Source organism: Euwallacea fornicatus, unplaced genomic scaffold (genome assembly GCF_040115645.1).
Source record: "Euwallacea fornicatus isolate EFF26 unplaced genomic scaffold, ASM4011564v1 scaffold_46, whole genome shotgun sequence".
NCBI classification, from domain to species: domain Eukaryota; kingdom Metazoa; phylum Arthropoda; class Insecta; order Coleoptera; family Curculionidae; genus Euwallacea; species Euwallacea fornicatus.
In genome coordinates this window covers 935088-950412 of record NW_027096014.1, presented here as the reverse complement: position 1 = coordinate 950412, position 15325 = coordinate 935088, and the positions used below count along the sequence as shown (strand labels likewise).

At 35.8% G+C, this 15325-nt stretch overlaps 1 protein-coding gene across 1 annotated transcript; it reads left to right on the top strand.

Annotated features, from left to right (window-relative positions):
• The first annotated feature begins 271 nt into the window (after positions 1–271).
• LOC136349724 (uncharacterized) lies at positions 272–5710 on the top strand. The gene is made up of 3 exons (XM_066301448.1): positions 272–4517; positions 4715–4832; positions 4972–5710. Exons 1-3 carry the CDS (start codon positions 272–274, stop codon positions 5708–5710), a joined length of 5103 nt encoding a protein of 1700 aa, XP_066157545.1.
• The last annotated feature ends 9615 nt before the right edge of the window (positions 5711–15325 follow it).

The following is a 15325-nucleotide window of genomic DNA, read 5'->3' as shown; positions in this document are numbered from 1 at the left end:
AACGAGAAACTACGCCAAAAACCAGGAAGAAGACCTCGGTGAGTCAGTTCCTTTATCACTCTTTTTCTCTTGAATTTACCTTACCTCGTAATTGCTCCATTTACCGATTCCCTCTTTAGAACAGTCATTTATTGTTTGAGATTGTCACAAAGTTGTATTGAATTGTTCGTAACTAAAGAAGGTGAAATTGGTGAGTCTCGATTGATAGCGTCAAGAACGTAACACATAACTTTGAATTTGAATCGTTTCGTTGATTTAACATTAGTCAAAAATGTCGGTAAAAGCAAAGAGAGGAAAAACTTTACAAAGTTCCGAAAAGTATCTTGGCTCGACAGAGTTACCCACAGAAAGCGGTGAATTTCGAGAACTTTCTTATGCTCGCACAGTACTAATCAAACGGTTGTCTCGCTTTGAACAGTACCTAACTGACAGTATAGATGTTAATGATACAATCTCTTGTGAAATACGCCTCAAGAGCATAGAGAAAGATCTTGAGGAATTCGATAGAATTCAAACTCGTTTAGAGTTTATGAATTCAATCGAAGAAGAAAATCGGCTTGAAACGGAATCAGCTTATTATGATGCAATTTCACAAGCAAAAAAGTTCATAAGATCGGTTAACACGGATCTCAGTGGAAATAGCATGCAATCAGGAAATTTAAAACCATTCGGAAAATTAGGAAAATTACCAGATTTAGGGTTACCCTCATTTTTTGGCAGCTGCGAAACGTGGTTTAGTTTTAAAAGTATTTTTGACTCGGTAGTACATAAGAGAACTGATTTAAGCGATACAGAAAAATTACTGTATCTAAAATTGTGTTGTAAGGGCGACGCGCTGAAACTAATAGATTCAATTGATATAATGCCTGAAAATTATTCAATAGCTTTAAATTTATTACAAAAACGTTACGAAAATAAAAAAGTTGTAGTTAAATTTCACGTGAAAAATATACTATTTAATTTACCGAACGCAAATAAAGAATCAGCGACAGCTATAAGGAAACTTGTAGATACAGTTCACCAACATATAGCTGCGTTGGAAAAATTAAAATTACCTGTCGACAAGTGGGATCCATTATTGAATACTTTAATTTTAAGCAAATTAGACGATAATACTAATCGTGAGTGGGAACGAACACAGTATCAAAATGAATGTCCTACGACTGAACAATTACTTGATTTCTTAACTGAAAAATGTTTTACGTTGGAATCATCAAGTAGTTTTTCAAGGCTTCAGTCACATAAATATGATAAAGGTACAACCGAAATCAGAAATCAGGAAAAAAGAATCGGATTCTCTCAGTTTAAAAATCAGTCATATGCTTTAACTGAAAGGATTAACAAAGATTGTTATTTGTGCAGCGGAAATCATTTAATTTACCAGTGCCCTCGGTTTACCCAACTGTCAGTATCTGAAAGGTATGAAGAAGTTCGAAAACATAAGTTGTGTAGTAATTGCTTACGAGTAGGTCATCGCAAACAGGAATGTAAGTCGAGCGGTTGCAAAAAATGCAATCAAACACACAATACAGCGCTACATTATGAGAAACGTCAAGGGGATGAGCGTGCTCAAAGCCTTAAGAACGACAGCAAAAGAGTGTCCTCAGTACCCGCAGAAAGAAAAGATTTGCCAAAAAGTACATCCTCCATGACTGCTACTCAAAGTGTACGTAAGGAAAAGTGTTTTGGATCAACGGAGCGTCCAAGACTGACGAGCGATCAAAACGACGATGACGTCAACGAAAGTGTTGATTACTCATTATCTTTAGCCTCTGCTAGTTTGGGAAATAATCAAGTATTGCTATCAACCGCTATAATTTTGATTGTTGATGAAAGGGGAAATTGGCATAAGTGTAATGCGCTACTGGATTCTGGAAGCCAATCAAATTTAATAAGCGAAAGTCTGTGTAAAAAATTAAATTTAGGTTGCAAAAAAATCCAAATTCCCTTATCAGGCATCAGTCAAGTCGTTACGAAAATTAACAAACAAACTTCCACTAAAATCAAATCGAGATTTAATAACTTTTCGGCCAATTTAACATTTTTAGTTTTACCAACCCTTACTGAAAATTTACCTTTGTTTAAATTCTCTAAATCGTTGTTAAAGGTTCCAACCCATATTAATTTAGCCGATGAGAAATTTAATGAACCAAAACAAATCGACGTTTTACTAGGGGTAGACATATTTTACGACTTATTGGGCTCAGGGAAAATAAGATTAGGTAATAAGTTGCCGATATTACAAGAAACGTCCTTAGGATGGGTGATATCGGGAAATTTGGAAATTTTTAAAACACGTACTCAAAAAACGGTATGCAATTTATCAACGCGAATATCGAATAAAATGCTACATGACTCTCTAACCAAATTCTGGCACGTTGAGGAATTTGAGGAATCAAAAATTTTATCGAAAGAGGAAACCTACTGTGAAGAATACTTTACGCAAACCACGACCCGCGATAAAGATAACAACTTTATAGTTAGGTACCCCTTTAAATATGATGTAAACTTAGGTCTCGGAGATTCAAAAACCATAGCGTTAAAACGACTAATGTATTTGGAGAAAAAGCTAGCGAAGAACGAGGAATTAAAAAAGCAATATGTAGACTTTATGGCCGAGTACGAAGCCTTAGGTCACATGACGCGACAGGGATCAATCGAAGACGACGACTCTTTGTCAAGCAAGAGCTATTTTCTGCCCCACAGTGCGGTGGTGAAAAACTCAATCACCACAAAATGCCGTGTAGTTTTCGACGCAAGTTGCAAAACTACCACGGGAATTTCGCTAAATGATACCTTAATGGTTGGCCCGGTAGTACAAGACGAGCTGTATGCCATATTGTTACGGTTACGTCTTCGAAAAACAGTTTTAAGTGCAGACATCAAGATGATGTATAGATGCATAAAAATTGAGGAAAACGAACGAGAATTTCAGAAAATTTTGTGGCGGTCGAATGGTAAAGATCCTGTCGAAGTTTATAAACTGAACACAGTGACGTACGGCACATCGAGTGCACCCTTTCAAGCCACACGCTGTTTGGTAGAACTAGCAGAACAAAACATGAACATATATCCTCGAACATCGGAAATAATAAAACGTTCCTTCTATATGGACGACTTATTAGTTAGCGTGGATTCGGAAGCAGAGGCATGGGACATTTACCAAGAACTTAACGAAATAATGAACCAAGCCAATTTCAAACTAAGAAAATGGTCTTCAAATAGTGGAACTGTATTAAAGAAAATTCTAAAATCAAATGATAATGAAAACCTTGATAGCTTCATTCTTTCGCACAATGAGAAGGAATTGAAAACTTTGGGAATATCTTGGGATCCCGAACAAGATATTCTAAAGTATACGGTCAAGGTTAAGCTCGATGCAACCTGCGTGACAAAGAGAACCATTTTGTCAACCATCTCTCAGATCTTCGACCCTCTTGGTCTGATCGGGCCAGCAATGATTAGGGCCAAATTAATTATTCAATCACTATGGAAATTGCAACTCGATTGGGATCAAGAGGTCCCCAAGGAACTTAGACAACTGTGGCAGGACTTTGCAGCTCAACTAGAATGTTTAAACGAATGCAAGGTAGACAGGCACGTAATATTAGGCAACGCGATTCGGATTACATTATTCGGCTTCAGCGACAGCTCAGAAAAGGCCTACGGAGCATGTATCTATGTAGGATCAATAGACGACCTTGGCAATCACAATCTTCGACTTTTAACTGGGAAATCACGAGTAGCTCCAGTTAAAAAGCTGACGTTACCTCGACTCGAACTATTAGCCGCTCACCTGTTAGCTAAGCTAATGGATACTATGAAACGAATATTGGATATACCCATATCACACGTAAAATATTTTACAGACTCCAAAATTGTCCTGGCATGGATAAAAATCGAACCGTCTAACCTTAAAACATTTGTCGCTAATCGGGTGGCAAAAATCACGGAATTATCAAAAGAGGAGAATTGGGCCCATGTACCAAGCAAAGATAATCCTGCGGATGTAATCTCAAGGGGGCTAAGCCCAAAAGAGCTATTACAATGTGAACTCTGGTTCCACGGTCCTAATTTTTTACGCGAATCTCAGTCACAAATGGTAATAGAATCGGAAAACGAGGAAATTTCTTTAGATCGGTTACCGGAACTCAAAACGAACAGTTCTGTGGAAAACAAAATCATGACCCACGCTAGTATTGACAAACCCACCTTTGACATTTTTAGTAGATTCTCGACATTATTTAAACTTCGTCGCATAGTCGCATACATATGGCGATTTAAAGAACAAAGTCTAACGAAAACAAAAAACACGTCTTCCTGTTTGACCGTTGAAGAACTCAATGAAGCTCAAAGAATATTAATAAAATTGGCGCAACGTGATACGTTTCATAAAGAAATTAAAGAACTACACAAAAATAACAAAGTAGCTAGTGACAGCAAAATTTTAAGTCTAAACCCTTTCCTAGATTCCGTAGGAATCATTAGAGTGGGAGGACGATTAACAAACTCTGATTGTAGGTTTGATCAACGGCATCCAGTGATATTAGCATATAAGCATAAATTTACAGATCTAGTAATAATGGACGAACATATGAAACATTTGCACGCGGGGGTCCAGAACCTCCTATCAATAATACGTCTACAATATTGGATAGTTAATGGAAAAAATGCAATTAAGACTATTCTAAGTAGGTGTATAAGATGCTTTAAGGTAAAACCAAAACCATTAAAGTTCCTAATGGGTTCCCTCCCGGCTGCAAGGGTGACACCGTCACGACCTTTTTCGAATTGCGGAATAGATTATGCAGGACCCATATTAGTAAAGGAGGGTACGTTACGTAGATCTAAACGTGTAAAAACATACATTTGTATTTTTGTTTGTTTCGCTACGCGAGCAATACACATAGAGCTGGTTAGGGACCTCTCTACCGTTAGTTTTTTAAACGCGCTAGATCGGTTCTGTTCAAGGCGAGGAAAGCCCACTGATATCTACTCGGATAATGGCTCCAATTTCGTGGGGGCAAATAATCATTTTCTCGAACTTCAAGCATTACTAAACAATAAATTGCATGTCAATGCTGTATCGACACATTTAGCAAATGATCAAATCCGGTGGCATTTTTTACCAGCCCGTAGCGCTCATATGGGTGGATTATGGGAAGCGGCAGTTAAATCAACCAAATTTCACCTTCGCCGTGTTTTAGGAGATTCGGCTTTAGCCTATGAAGAGATGTATACCTTATTGGTAAAAATTGAAGCATGTCTAAACTCACGTCCACTAACGCCAACCTCTAACGATATAAATGACTATCTACCCCTTACTCCCGCGCATTTCCTTATTGGTGACTCACTGGTAAGCCCCCCTCAACACGATGTTAGAGATAGTCCCATATCTCAGTTGTCTCGATATGAACGTGTCCAACAATTGCAACAGCAATTCTGGAGTAACTGGGTTAAGGACTACCTAGCAAGTCTCCAAAATAGAAGTAAATGGAAAAAGTCGGCTGATAAATCTATAGAAATTGGATCCTTAGTACTGTTAGTTGAAGACAACCTGCCACCACTTCGATGGTCATTAGCCCGAGTTGTACAACTTCACAAAGGGAAGGACAATGTGATACGTGTAGTGACAGTGCGGTTGCCAAACGGAACAATATCAAAGAGAACAGTGTCCAAAATCTGCCCGTTACCTACGGGTGAGAATTAAAATTTAAGGAACTTAAAAAGTAGGGACTTTTTAACGGGGCCGGCATGTTAAGACGTAGGTCCATTTAAATAAGAAATAGATTAAGTTATAATTTAAGACCTTAAGTTACGCCTCTGTCCCGCAACTTATTTCCCAGTATTCTTCAGTAAACCAAACTACCTCAAGAGGGAAAAGGGCCGCTTAGTGCGGGGAGAGATATGTTCGTTCCCTTTTACGACGCAAGAAATTGGGATATCTACGATGAGCTAAGAAAGCTTATCGTGTATCCTAATAGAAGTGCGTCGTATAAGTACCCGACTAACGGTCACATTCCTTAAAAATAGGTACCAGATGTGTGAAAGTTGGCCCGGGAAGGCAGCACGCCTCTGCCTGGAGGTTCTGGCATTCTGGTACTTAAGATCTGGGAAGGGAGATTGCGGGGCTTTTTCTTTTTGATTTTTTGACAAGAACTCGAACAAACCGTTAGTAAATTCTTCGGGAAATAGAATAAAAAATATAGATACTTTGAATCAATACTCAGGGACTTAACTGAACCACAAAATTTATATAGTGGCTCGTTGTCAGTTAGTCCTTACTCGTCTGGCCAAATTAATTAGCAGCAGTTCAATAAATCGTTATTATTGTTTCGGGGTGTTAATTAATTGAAACCAGAACCCAGTGTCCCTGATCCTGTAAGATCAGGGTGGTCCTTCAATAGTCCAGTCAACGTTCAACGTGAGTTTCACATCAAGGACCAACATCATTTGCCGAAGTTATCGAGCTTCAAAGTTTGAAAAGTCACACAAGTTGTGTGTTTGACCACGTAAAGTACTATTTTTCTTGGAAATTCAACAAGATGCAATCATGATGTGTTGTGACATATTCAAAATCTCGTCGAGCTGATTAATTTGACACTTTGTATAACAAATTTGGTCTTCATTTGCCGAAGCTATCGAGCTTCAAAGATTCAAAAGTCACAAAAGTTGTGTGTTTGAACACATAAAGAACTATTTTTCTGGGAAGTTCAACAAGATGCAATCATGAATTGTTGTGTCATTTTAAAGATCTCGTCGAGCTGATTAATTTGACACTTTGTTTAAGGAATTTGGTACTCATTTGCCGAAGTTATCGAGCTTCAAAGTTTGAAAAGTCACACAAGTTGTGTGTTTGAGCACGTAAAGTACTATTTTTCTTGGAAATTCAACAAGATGCAATCATGATGTGTTGTGACATATTCAAAATCTCGTCGAGCTGATTAATTTGACACTTTGTTTAACAAATTTGGTCCACATTTGCCGAAGCTATCGAGCTTCAAATTTTGAAAAGTCACAAAAGTTGTGTGTTTGAGCACATAAAGTACTATTTTTCTTGGAAGTTCAACAAGATGTAATCATGATGTGTTGTGACATCTTCAAAATCTCGTCGAGCTGATTAATTTGACACTTTGTTTAACAAATTTGGTCCACATTTGCCGAAGCTATCGAGCTTCAAAGTTTGAAAAGTCACAAAAGTTGTGTGTTTGAGCACATAAAGTACTATTTTTCTTGGAAGTTCAACAAGATGTAATCATGATGTGTTGTGACATATTCAAAATCTCGTCGAGCTGATTAATTTGACACTTTGTTTAACAAATTTGGTCTTCATTTGCCGAAGCTATCGAGCTTCAAAGTTTGAAAAGTCACACAAGTTGTGTGTTTGAGCACGTAAAGTACTATTTTTCTTGGAAATTCAACAAGATGCAATCATGATGTGTTGTGACATATTCAAAATCTCGTCAAGCTGATTAATTTGACACTTTGTTTAACAAATTTGGTCTTCATTTGCCGAAGCTATCGAGCTTCAAAGTTTGAAAAGTCACACAAGTTGTGTGTTTGAGCACGTAAAGTACTATTTTTCTTGGAAATTCAACAAGATGCAATCATGATGTGTTGTGACATATTCAAAATCTCGTCGAGCTGATTAATTTGACACTTTGTATAACAAATTTGGTCTTCATTTGCCGAAGCTATCGAGCTTCAAAGATTCCAAAGTCACAAAAGTTGTGTGTTTGAACACATAAAGTACTATTTTTCTTGGAAGTTCAACAAGATGTAATCATGATGTGTTATGACATCTTCATAATCTCGTTGAGCTGATTAATTTGACACTCTGTTTAACAAATTTGGTCCACATTTGCCAAAGTTATCGAGCTTCAAAATTGGAAAAGTCACAAAAGTTGTTTGTTTGAGAACATAAAGTACTATTTTTCTTGGAAGTTCAACAAGATGCAATTCTGATGTGTTGTGACATCTTCAAAATCTCGTCGAGCTGATTAATTTGACACTTTGTTTAAGGAATTTGGTACTCATTTGCCGAAGTTATCGAGCTTCAAAGTTTGAAAAGTCACACAAGTTGTGTGTTTGAGCACGTAAAGTACTATTTTTCTTGGAAATTCAACAAGATGCAATCATGATGTGTTGTGACATATTCAAAATCTCGTCGAGCTGATTAATTTGACACTTTGTATAACAAATTTGGTCTTCATTTGCCGAAGCTATCGAGCTTCAAAGATTCAAAAGTCACAAAAGTTGTGTGTTTGAACACATAAAGGACTATTTTTCTGGGAAGTTCAACAAGATGCAATCATGAATTGTTGTGTCATTTTAAAGATCTCGTCGAGCTGATTAATTTGACACTTTGTTTAAGGAATTTGGTACTCATTTGCCGAAGTTATCGAGCTTCAAAGTTTGAAAAGTCACACAAGTTGTGTGTTTGAGCACATAAAGTACTATTTTTCTTGGAAGTTCAACAAGATGTAATCATCATGTGTTGTGACATCTTCAAAATCTCGTTGAGGTGATTACTTTGACACTTTGTTTAAGAAATTTGGTCCACATTTGCCGAAATTATCGAGCTTCAAATTTTGAAAAGTCACAAAAGTTGTGTTTTTGAGGACATAAAGTACTATTTTTCTTGGAAGTTCAACAAGATGTAATAATGAAATGTTGTGTCATTTTAAAGATCTCGTCGAGCTGATTAATTTGACACTTTGTTTAACAAATTTGGTCTTCATTTGCCGAAGCTATCGAGCTTCAAAGTTTGAAAAGTCACAAAAGTTGTGTGTTTGAGCACATAAAGTACTATTTTTCTTGGAAGTTCAACAAGATGCAATTGTGATGTGTTGTGACATCTTCAAAATCTCGTCGAGCTGATTAATTTGACACTTTGTTTAAGGAATTTGGTACTAATTTGCCGAAGTTATCGAGCTTCAAAATTTGAAAAGTCACAAAAGTTGTGTGTTTGAGCACATAAAGTACTATTTTTCTGGGAAGTTCAACAAGATGTAATCATGATGTGTTGTGACATCTTCAAAATCTCGTCGAGCTGATTAATTTGACACTTTGTTTAACAAATGTGGTCCACATTTGCCGAAGCTATCGAGCTTCAAAGTTTGAAAAGTCACAAAAGTTGTGTGTTTGAGCACATAAAGTACTATTTTTCTTGGAAGTTCAACAAGATGTAATCATGATGTGTTGTGACATCTTCAAAATCTCGTCGAGCTGATTAATTTGACACTTTGTTTAACAAATTTGGTCCACATTTGCCGAAGCTATCGAGCTTCAAAGTTTGAAAAGTCACAAAAGTTGTGTGTTTGAGCACATAAAGTACTATTTTTCTTGGAAGTTCAACAAGATGTAATCATGATGTGTTGTGACATATTCAAAATCTCGTCGAGCTGATTAATTTGACACTTTGTTTAACAAATTTGGTCTTCATTTGCCGAAGCTATCGAGCTTCAAAGTTTGAAAAGTCACACAAGTTGTGTGTTTGAGCACGTAAAGTACTATTTTTCTTGGAAGTTCAACAAGATGCAATTCTGATGTGTTGTGACATCTTCAAAATCTCGTCGAGCTGATTAATTTGACACTTTGTTTAAGGAATTTGGTACTAATTTGCCGAAGTTATCGAGCTTCAAAATTTGAAAAGTCACAAAAGTTGTGTGTTTGAGCACATAAAGTACTATTTTTCTGGGAAGTTCAACAAGATGTAATCATGATGTGTTGTGACATCTTCAAAATCTCGTCGAGCTGATTAATTTGACACTTTGTTTAACAAATTTGGTCCACATTTGCCGAAGCTATCGAGCTTCAAAGTTTGAAAAGTCACAAAAGTTGTGTGTTTGAGCACATAAAGTACTATTTTTCTTGGAAGTTCAACAAGATGTAATCATGATGTGTTGTGACATCTTCAAAATCTCGTCGAGCTGATTAATTTGACACTTTGTTTAACAAATTTGGTCCACATTTGCCGAAGCTATCGAGCTTCAAAGTTTGAAAAGTCACAAAAGTTGTATGTTTGAGCACATAAAGTACTATTTTTCTTGGAAGTTCAACAAGATGTAATCATGATGTGTTGTGACATATTCAAAATCTCGTCGAGCTGATTAATTTGACACTTTGTTTAACAAATTTGGTCTTCATTTGCCGAAGCTATCGAGCTTCAAAGTTTGAAAAGTCACACAAGTTGTGTGTTTGAGCACGTAAAGTACTATTTTTCTTGGAAATTCAACAAGATGCAATCATGATGTGTTGTGACATATTCAAAATCTCGTCAAGCTGATTAATTTGACACTTTGTTTAACAAATTTGGTCTTCATTTGCCGAAGCTATCGAGCTTCAAAGTTTGAAAAGTCACACAAGTTGTGTGTTTGAGCACGTAAAGTACTATTTTTCTTGGAAATTCAACAAGATGCAATCATGATGTGTTGTGACATATTCAAAATCTCGTCGAGCTGATTAATTTGACACTTTGTATAACAAATTTGGTCTTCATTTGCCGAAGCTATCGAGCTTCAAAGATTCCAAAGTCACAAAAGTTGTGTGTTTGAACACATAAAGTACTATTTTTCTTGGAAGTTCAACAAGATGTAATCATGATATGTTATGACATCTTCATAATCTCGTTGAGCTGATTAATTTGACACTCTGTTTAACAAATTTGGTCCACATTTGCCAAAGTTATCGAGCTTCAAAATTGGAAAAGTCACAAAAGTTGTTTGTTTGAGCACATAAAGTACTATTTTTCTTGGAAGTTCAACAAGATGCAATTCTGATGTGTTGTGACATCTTCAAAATCTCGTCGAGCTGATTAATTTGACACTTTGTTTAAGGAATTTGGTACTCATTTGCCGAAGTTATCGAGCTTCAAAGTTTGAAAAGTCACACAAGTTGTGTGTTTGAGCACGTAAAGTACTATTTTTCTTGGAAATTCAACAAGATGCAATCATGATGTGTTGTGACATATTCAAAATCTCGTCGAGCTGATTAATTTGACACTTTGTATAACAAATTTGGTCTTCATTTGCCGAAGCTATCGAGCTTCAAAGATTCAAAAGTCACAAAAGTTGTGTGTTTGAACACATAAAGAACTATTTTTCTGGGAAGTTCAACAAGATGCAATCATGAATTGTTGTGTCATTTTAAAGATCTCGTCGAGCTGATTAATTTGACACTTTGTTTAAGGAATTTGGTACTCATTTGCCGAAGTTATCGAGCTTCAAAGTTTGAAAAGTCACACAAGTTGTGTGTTTGAGCACGTAAAGTACTATTTTTCTTGGAAATTCAACAAGATGCAATCATGATGTGTTGTGACATATTCAAAATCTCGTCGAGCTGATTAATTTGACACTTTGTATAACAAATTTGGTCTTCATTTGCCGAAGCTATCGAGCTTCAAAGATTCCAAAGTCACAAAAGTTGTGTGTTTGAGCACATAAAGTACTATTTTTCTTGGAAGTTCAACAAGATGTAATCATCATGTGTTGTGACATCTTCAGAATCTCGTTGAGGTGATTACTTTGACACTTTGTTTAAGAAATTTGGTCCACATTTGCCGAAATTATCGAGCTTCAAATTTTGAAAAGTCACAAAAGTTGTGTGTTTGAGCACATAAAGTACTATTTTTCTTGGAAGTTCAACAAGATGCAATTCTGATGTGTTGTGACATCTTCAAAATCTCGTCGAGCTGATTAATTTGACACTTTGTTTAAGGAATTTGGTACTAATTTGCCGAAGTTATCGAGGTTCAAAATTTGAAAAGTCACAAAAGTTGTGTGTTTGAGCACATAAAGTACTATTTTTCTGGGAAGTTCAACAAGATGTAATCATGATGTGTTGTGACATCTTCAAAATCTCGTCGAGCTGATTAATTTGACACTTTGTTTAACAAATTTGGTCCACATTTGCCGAAGCTATCGAGCTTCAAAGTTTGAAAAGTCACAAAAGTTGTGTGTTTGAGCACATAAAGTACTATTTTTCTTGGAAGTTCAACAAGATGTAATCATGATGTGTTGTGACATATTCAAAATCTCGTCGAGCTGATTAATTTGACACTTTGTTTAACAAATTTGGTCTTCATTTGCCGAAGCTATCGAGCTTCAAAGTTTGAAAAGTCACACAAGTTGTGTGTTTGAGCACGTAAAGTACTATTTTTCTTGGAAATTCAACAAGATGCAATCATGATGTGTTGTGACATATTCAAAATCTCGTCAAGCTGATTAATTTGACACTTTGTTTAACAAATTTGGTCTTCATTTGCCGAAGCTATCGAGCTTCAAAGTTTGAAAAGTCACACAAGTTGTGTGTTTGAGCACGTAAAGTACTATTTTTCTTGGAAATTCAACAAGATGCAATCATGATGTGTTGTGACATATTCAAAATCTCGTCGAGCTGATTAATTTGACACTTTGTATAACAAATTTGGTCTTCATTTGCCGAAGCTATCGAGCTTCAAAGATTCCAAAGTCACAAAAGTTGTGTGTTTGAACACATAAAGTACTATTTTTCTTGGAAGTTCAACAAGATGTAATCATGATGTGTTATGACATCTTCATAATCTCGTTGAGCTGATTAATTTGACACTCTGTTTAACAAATTTGGTCCACATTTGCCAAAGTTATCGAGCTTCAAAATTGGAAAAGTCACAAAAGTTGTTTGTTTGAGCACATAAAGTACTATTTTTCTTGGAAGTTCAACAAGATGCAATTCTGATGTGTTGTGACATCTTCAAAATCTCGTCGAGCTGATTAATTTGACACTTTGTTTAAGGAATTTGGTACTCATTTGCCGAAGTTATCGAGCTTCAAAGTTTGAAAAGTCACACAAGTTGTGTGTTTGAGCACGTAAAGTACTATTTTTCTTGGAAGTTCAACAAGATGTAATCATCATGTGTTGTGACATCTTCAAAATCTCGTTGAGGTGATTACTTTGACACTTTGTTTAAGAAATTTGGTCCACATTTGCCGAAATTATCGAGCTTCAAATTTTGAAAAGTCACAAAAGTTGTGTGTTTGAGCACATAAAGTACTATTTTTCTTGGAAGTTCAACAAGATGTAATCATCATGTGTTGTGACATCTTCAAAATCTCGTTGAGGTGATTACTTTGACACTTTGTTTAAGAAATTTGGTCCACATTTGCCGAAATTATCGAGCTTCAAATTTTGAAAAGTCACAAAAGTTGTGTTTTTGAGGACATAAAGTACTATTTTTCTTGGAAGTTCAACAAGATGTAATAATGAAATGTTGTGTCATTTTAAAGATCTCGTCGAGCTGATTAATTTGACACTTTGTTTAACAAATTTGGTCTTCATTTGCCGAAGCTATCGAGCTTCAAAGTTTGAAAAGTCACAAAAGTTGTGTGTTTGAGCACATAAAGTACTATTTTTCTTGGAAGTTCAACAAGATGCAATTGTGATGTGTTGTGACATCTTCAAAATCTCGTCGAGCTGATTAATTTGACACTTTGTTTAAGGAATTTGGTACTAATTTGCCGAAGTTATCGAGCTTCAAAATTTGAAAAGTCACAAAAGTTGTGTGTTTGAGCACATAAAGTACTATTTTTCTGGGAAGTTCAACAAGATGTAATCATGATGTGTTGTGACATCTTCAAAATCTCGTCGAGCTGATTAATTTGACACTTTGTTTAACAAATGTGGTCCACATTTGCCGAAGCTATCGAGCTTCAAAGTTTGAAAAGTCACAAAAGTTGTGTGTTTGAGCACATAAAGTACTATTTTTCTTGGAAGTTCAACAAGATGTAATCATGATGTGTTGTGACATCTTCAAAATCTCGTCGAGCTGATTAATTTGACACTTTGTTTAACAAATTTGGTCCACATTTGCCGAAGCTATCGAGCTTCAAAGTTTGAAAAGTCACAAAAGTTGTGTGTTTGAGCACATAAAGTACTATTTTTCTTGGAAGTTCAACAAGATGTAATCATGATGTGTTGTGACATATTCAAAATCTCGTCGAGCTGATTAATTTGACACTTTGTTTAACAAATTTGGTCTTCATTTGCCGAAGCTATCGAGCTTCAAAGTTTGAAAAGTCACACAAGTTGTGTGTTTGAGCACGTAAAGTACTATTTTTCTTGGAAGTTCAACAAGATGCAATTCTGATGTGTTGTGACATCTTCAAAATCTCGTCGAGCTGATTAATTTGACACTTTGTTTAAGGAATTTGGTACTAATTTGCCGAAGTTATCGAGCTTCAAAATTTGAAAAGTCACAAAAGTTGTGTGTTTGAGCACATAAAGTACTATTTTTCTGGGAAGTTCAACAAGATGTAATCATGATGTGTTGTGACATCTTCAAAATCTCGTCGAGCTGATTAATTTGACACTTTGTTTAACAAATTTGGTCCACATTTGCCGAAGCTATCGAGCTTCAAAGTTTCAAAAGTCACAAAAGTTGTGTGTTTGAGCACATAAAGTACTATTTTTCTTGGAAATTCAACAAGATGCAATCATGATGTGTTGTGACATATTCAAAATCTCGTCGAGCTGATTAATTTGACACTTTGTATAACAAATTTGGTCTTCATTTGCCGAAGCTATCGAGCTTCAAAGATTCCAAAGTCACAAAAGTTGTGTGTTTGAGCACATAAAGTACTATTTTTCTTGGAAGTTCAACAAGATGTAATCATCATGTGTTGTGACATCTTCAGAATCTCGTTGAGGTGATTACTTTGACACTTTGTTTAAGAAATTTGGTCCACATTTGCCGAAATTATCGAGCTTCAAATTTTGAAAAGTCACAAAAGTTGTGTGTTTGAGCACATAAAGTACTATTTTTCTTGGAAGTTCAACAAGATGCAATTCTGATGTGTTGTGACATCTTCAAAATCTCGTCGAGCTGATTAATTTGACACTTTGTTTAAGGAATTGGGTACTAATTTGCCGAAGTTATCGAGGTTCAAAATTTGAAAAGTCACAAAAGTTGTGTGTTTGAGCACATAAAGTACTATTTTTCTGGGAAGTTCAACAAGATGTAATCATGATGTGTTGTGACATCTTCAAAATCTCGTCGAGCTGATTAATTTGACACTTTGTTTAACAAATTTGGTCCACATTTGCCGAAGCTATCGAGCTTCAAAGTTTGAAAAGTCACAAAAGTTTTGTGTTTGAGCACATAAAGTACTATTTTTCTTGGAAGTTCAACAAGATGTAATCATGATGTGTTGTGACATATTCAAAATCTCGTCGAGCTGATTAATTTGACACTTTGTTTAACAAATTTGGTCTTCATTTGCCGAAGCTATCGAGCTTCAAAGTTTGAAAAGTCACACAAGTTGTGTGTTTGAGCACGTAAAGTACTATT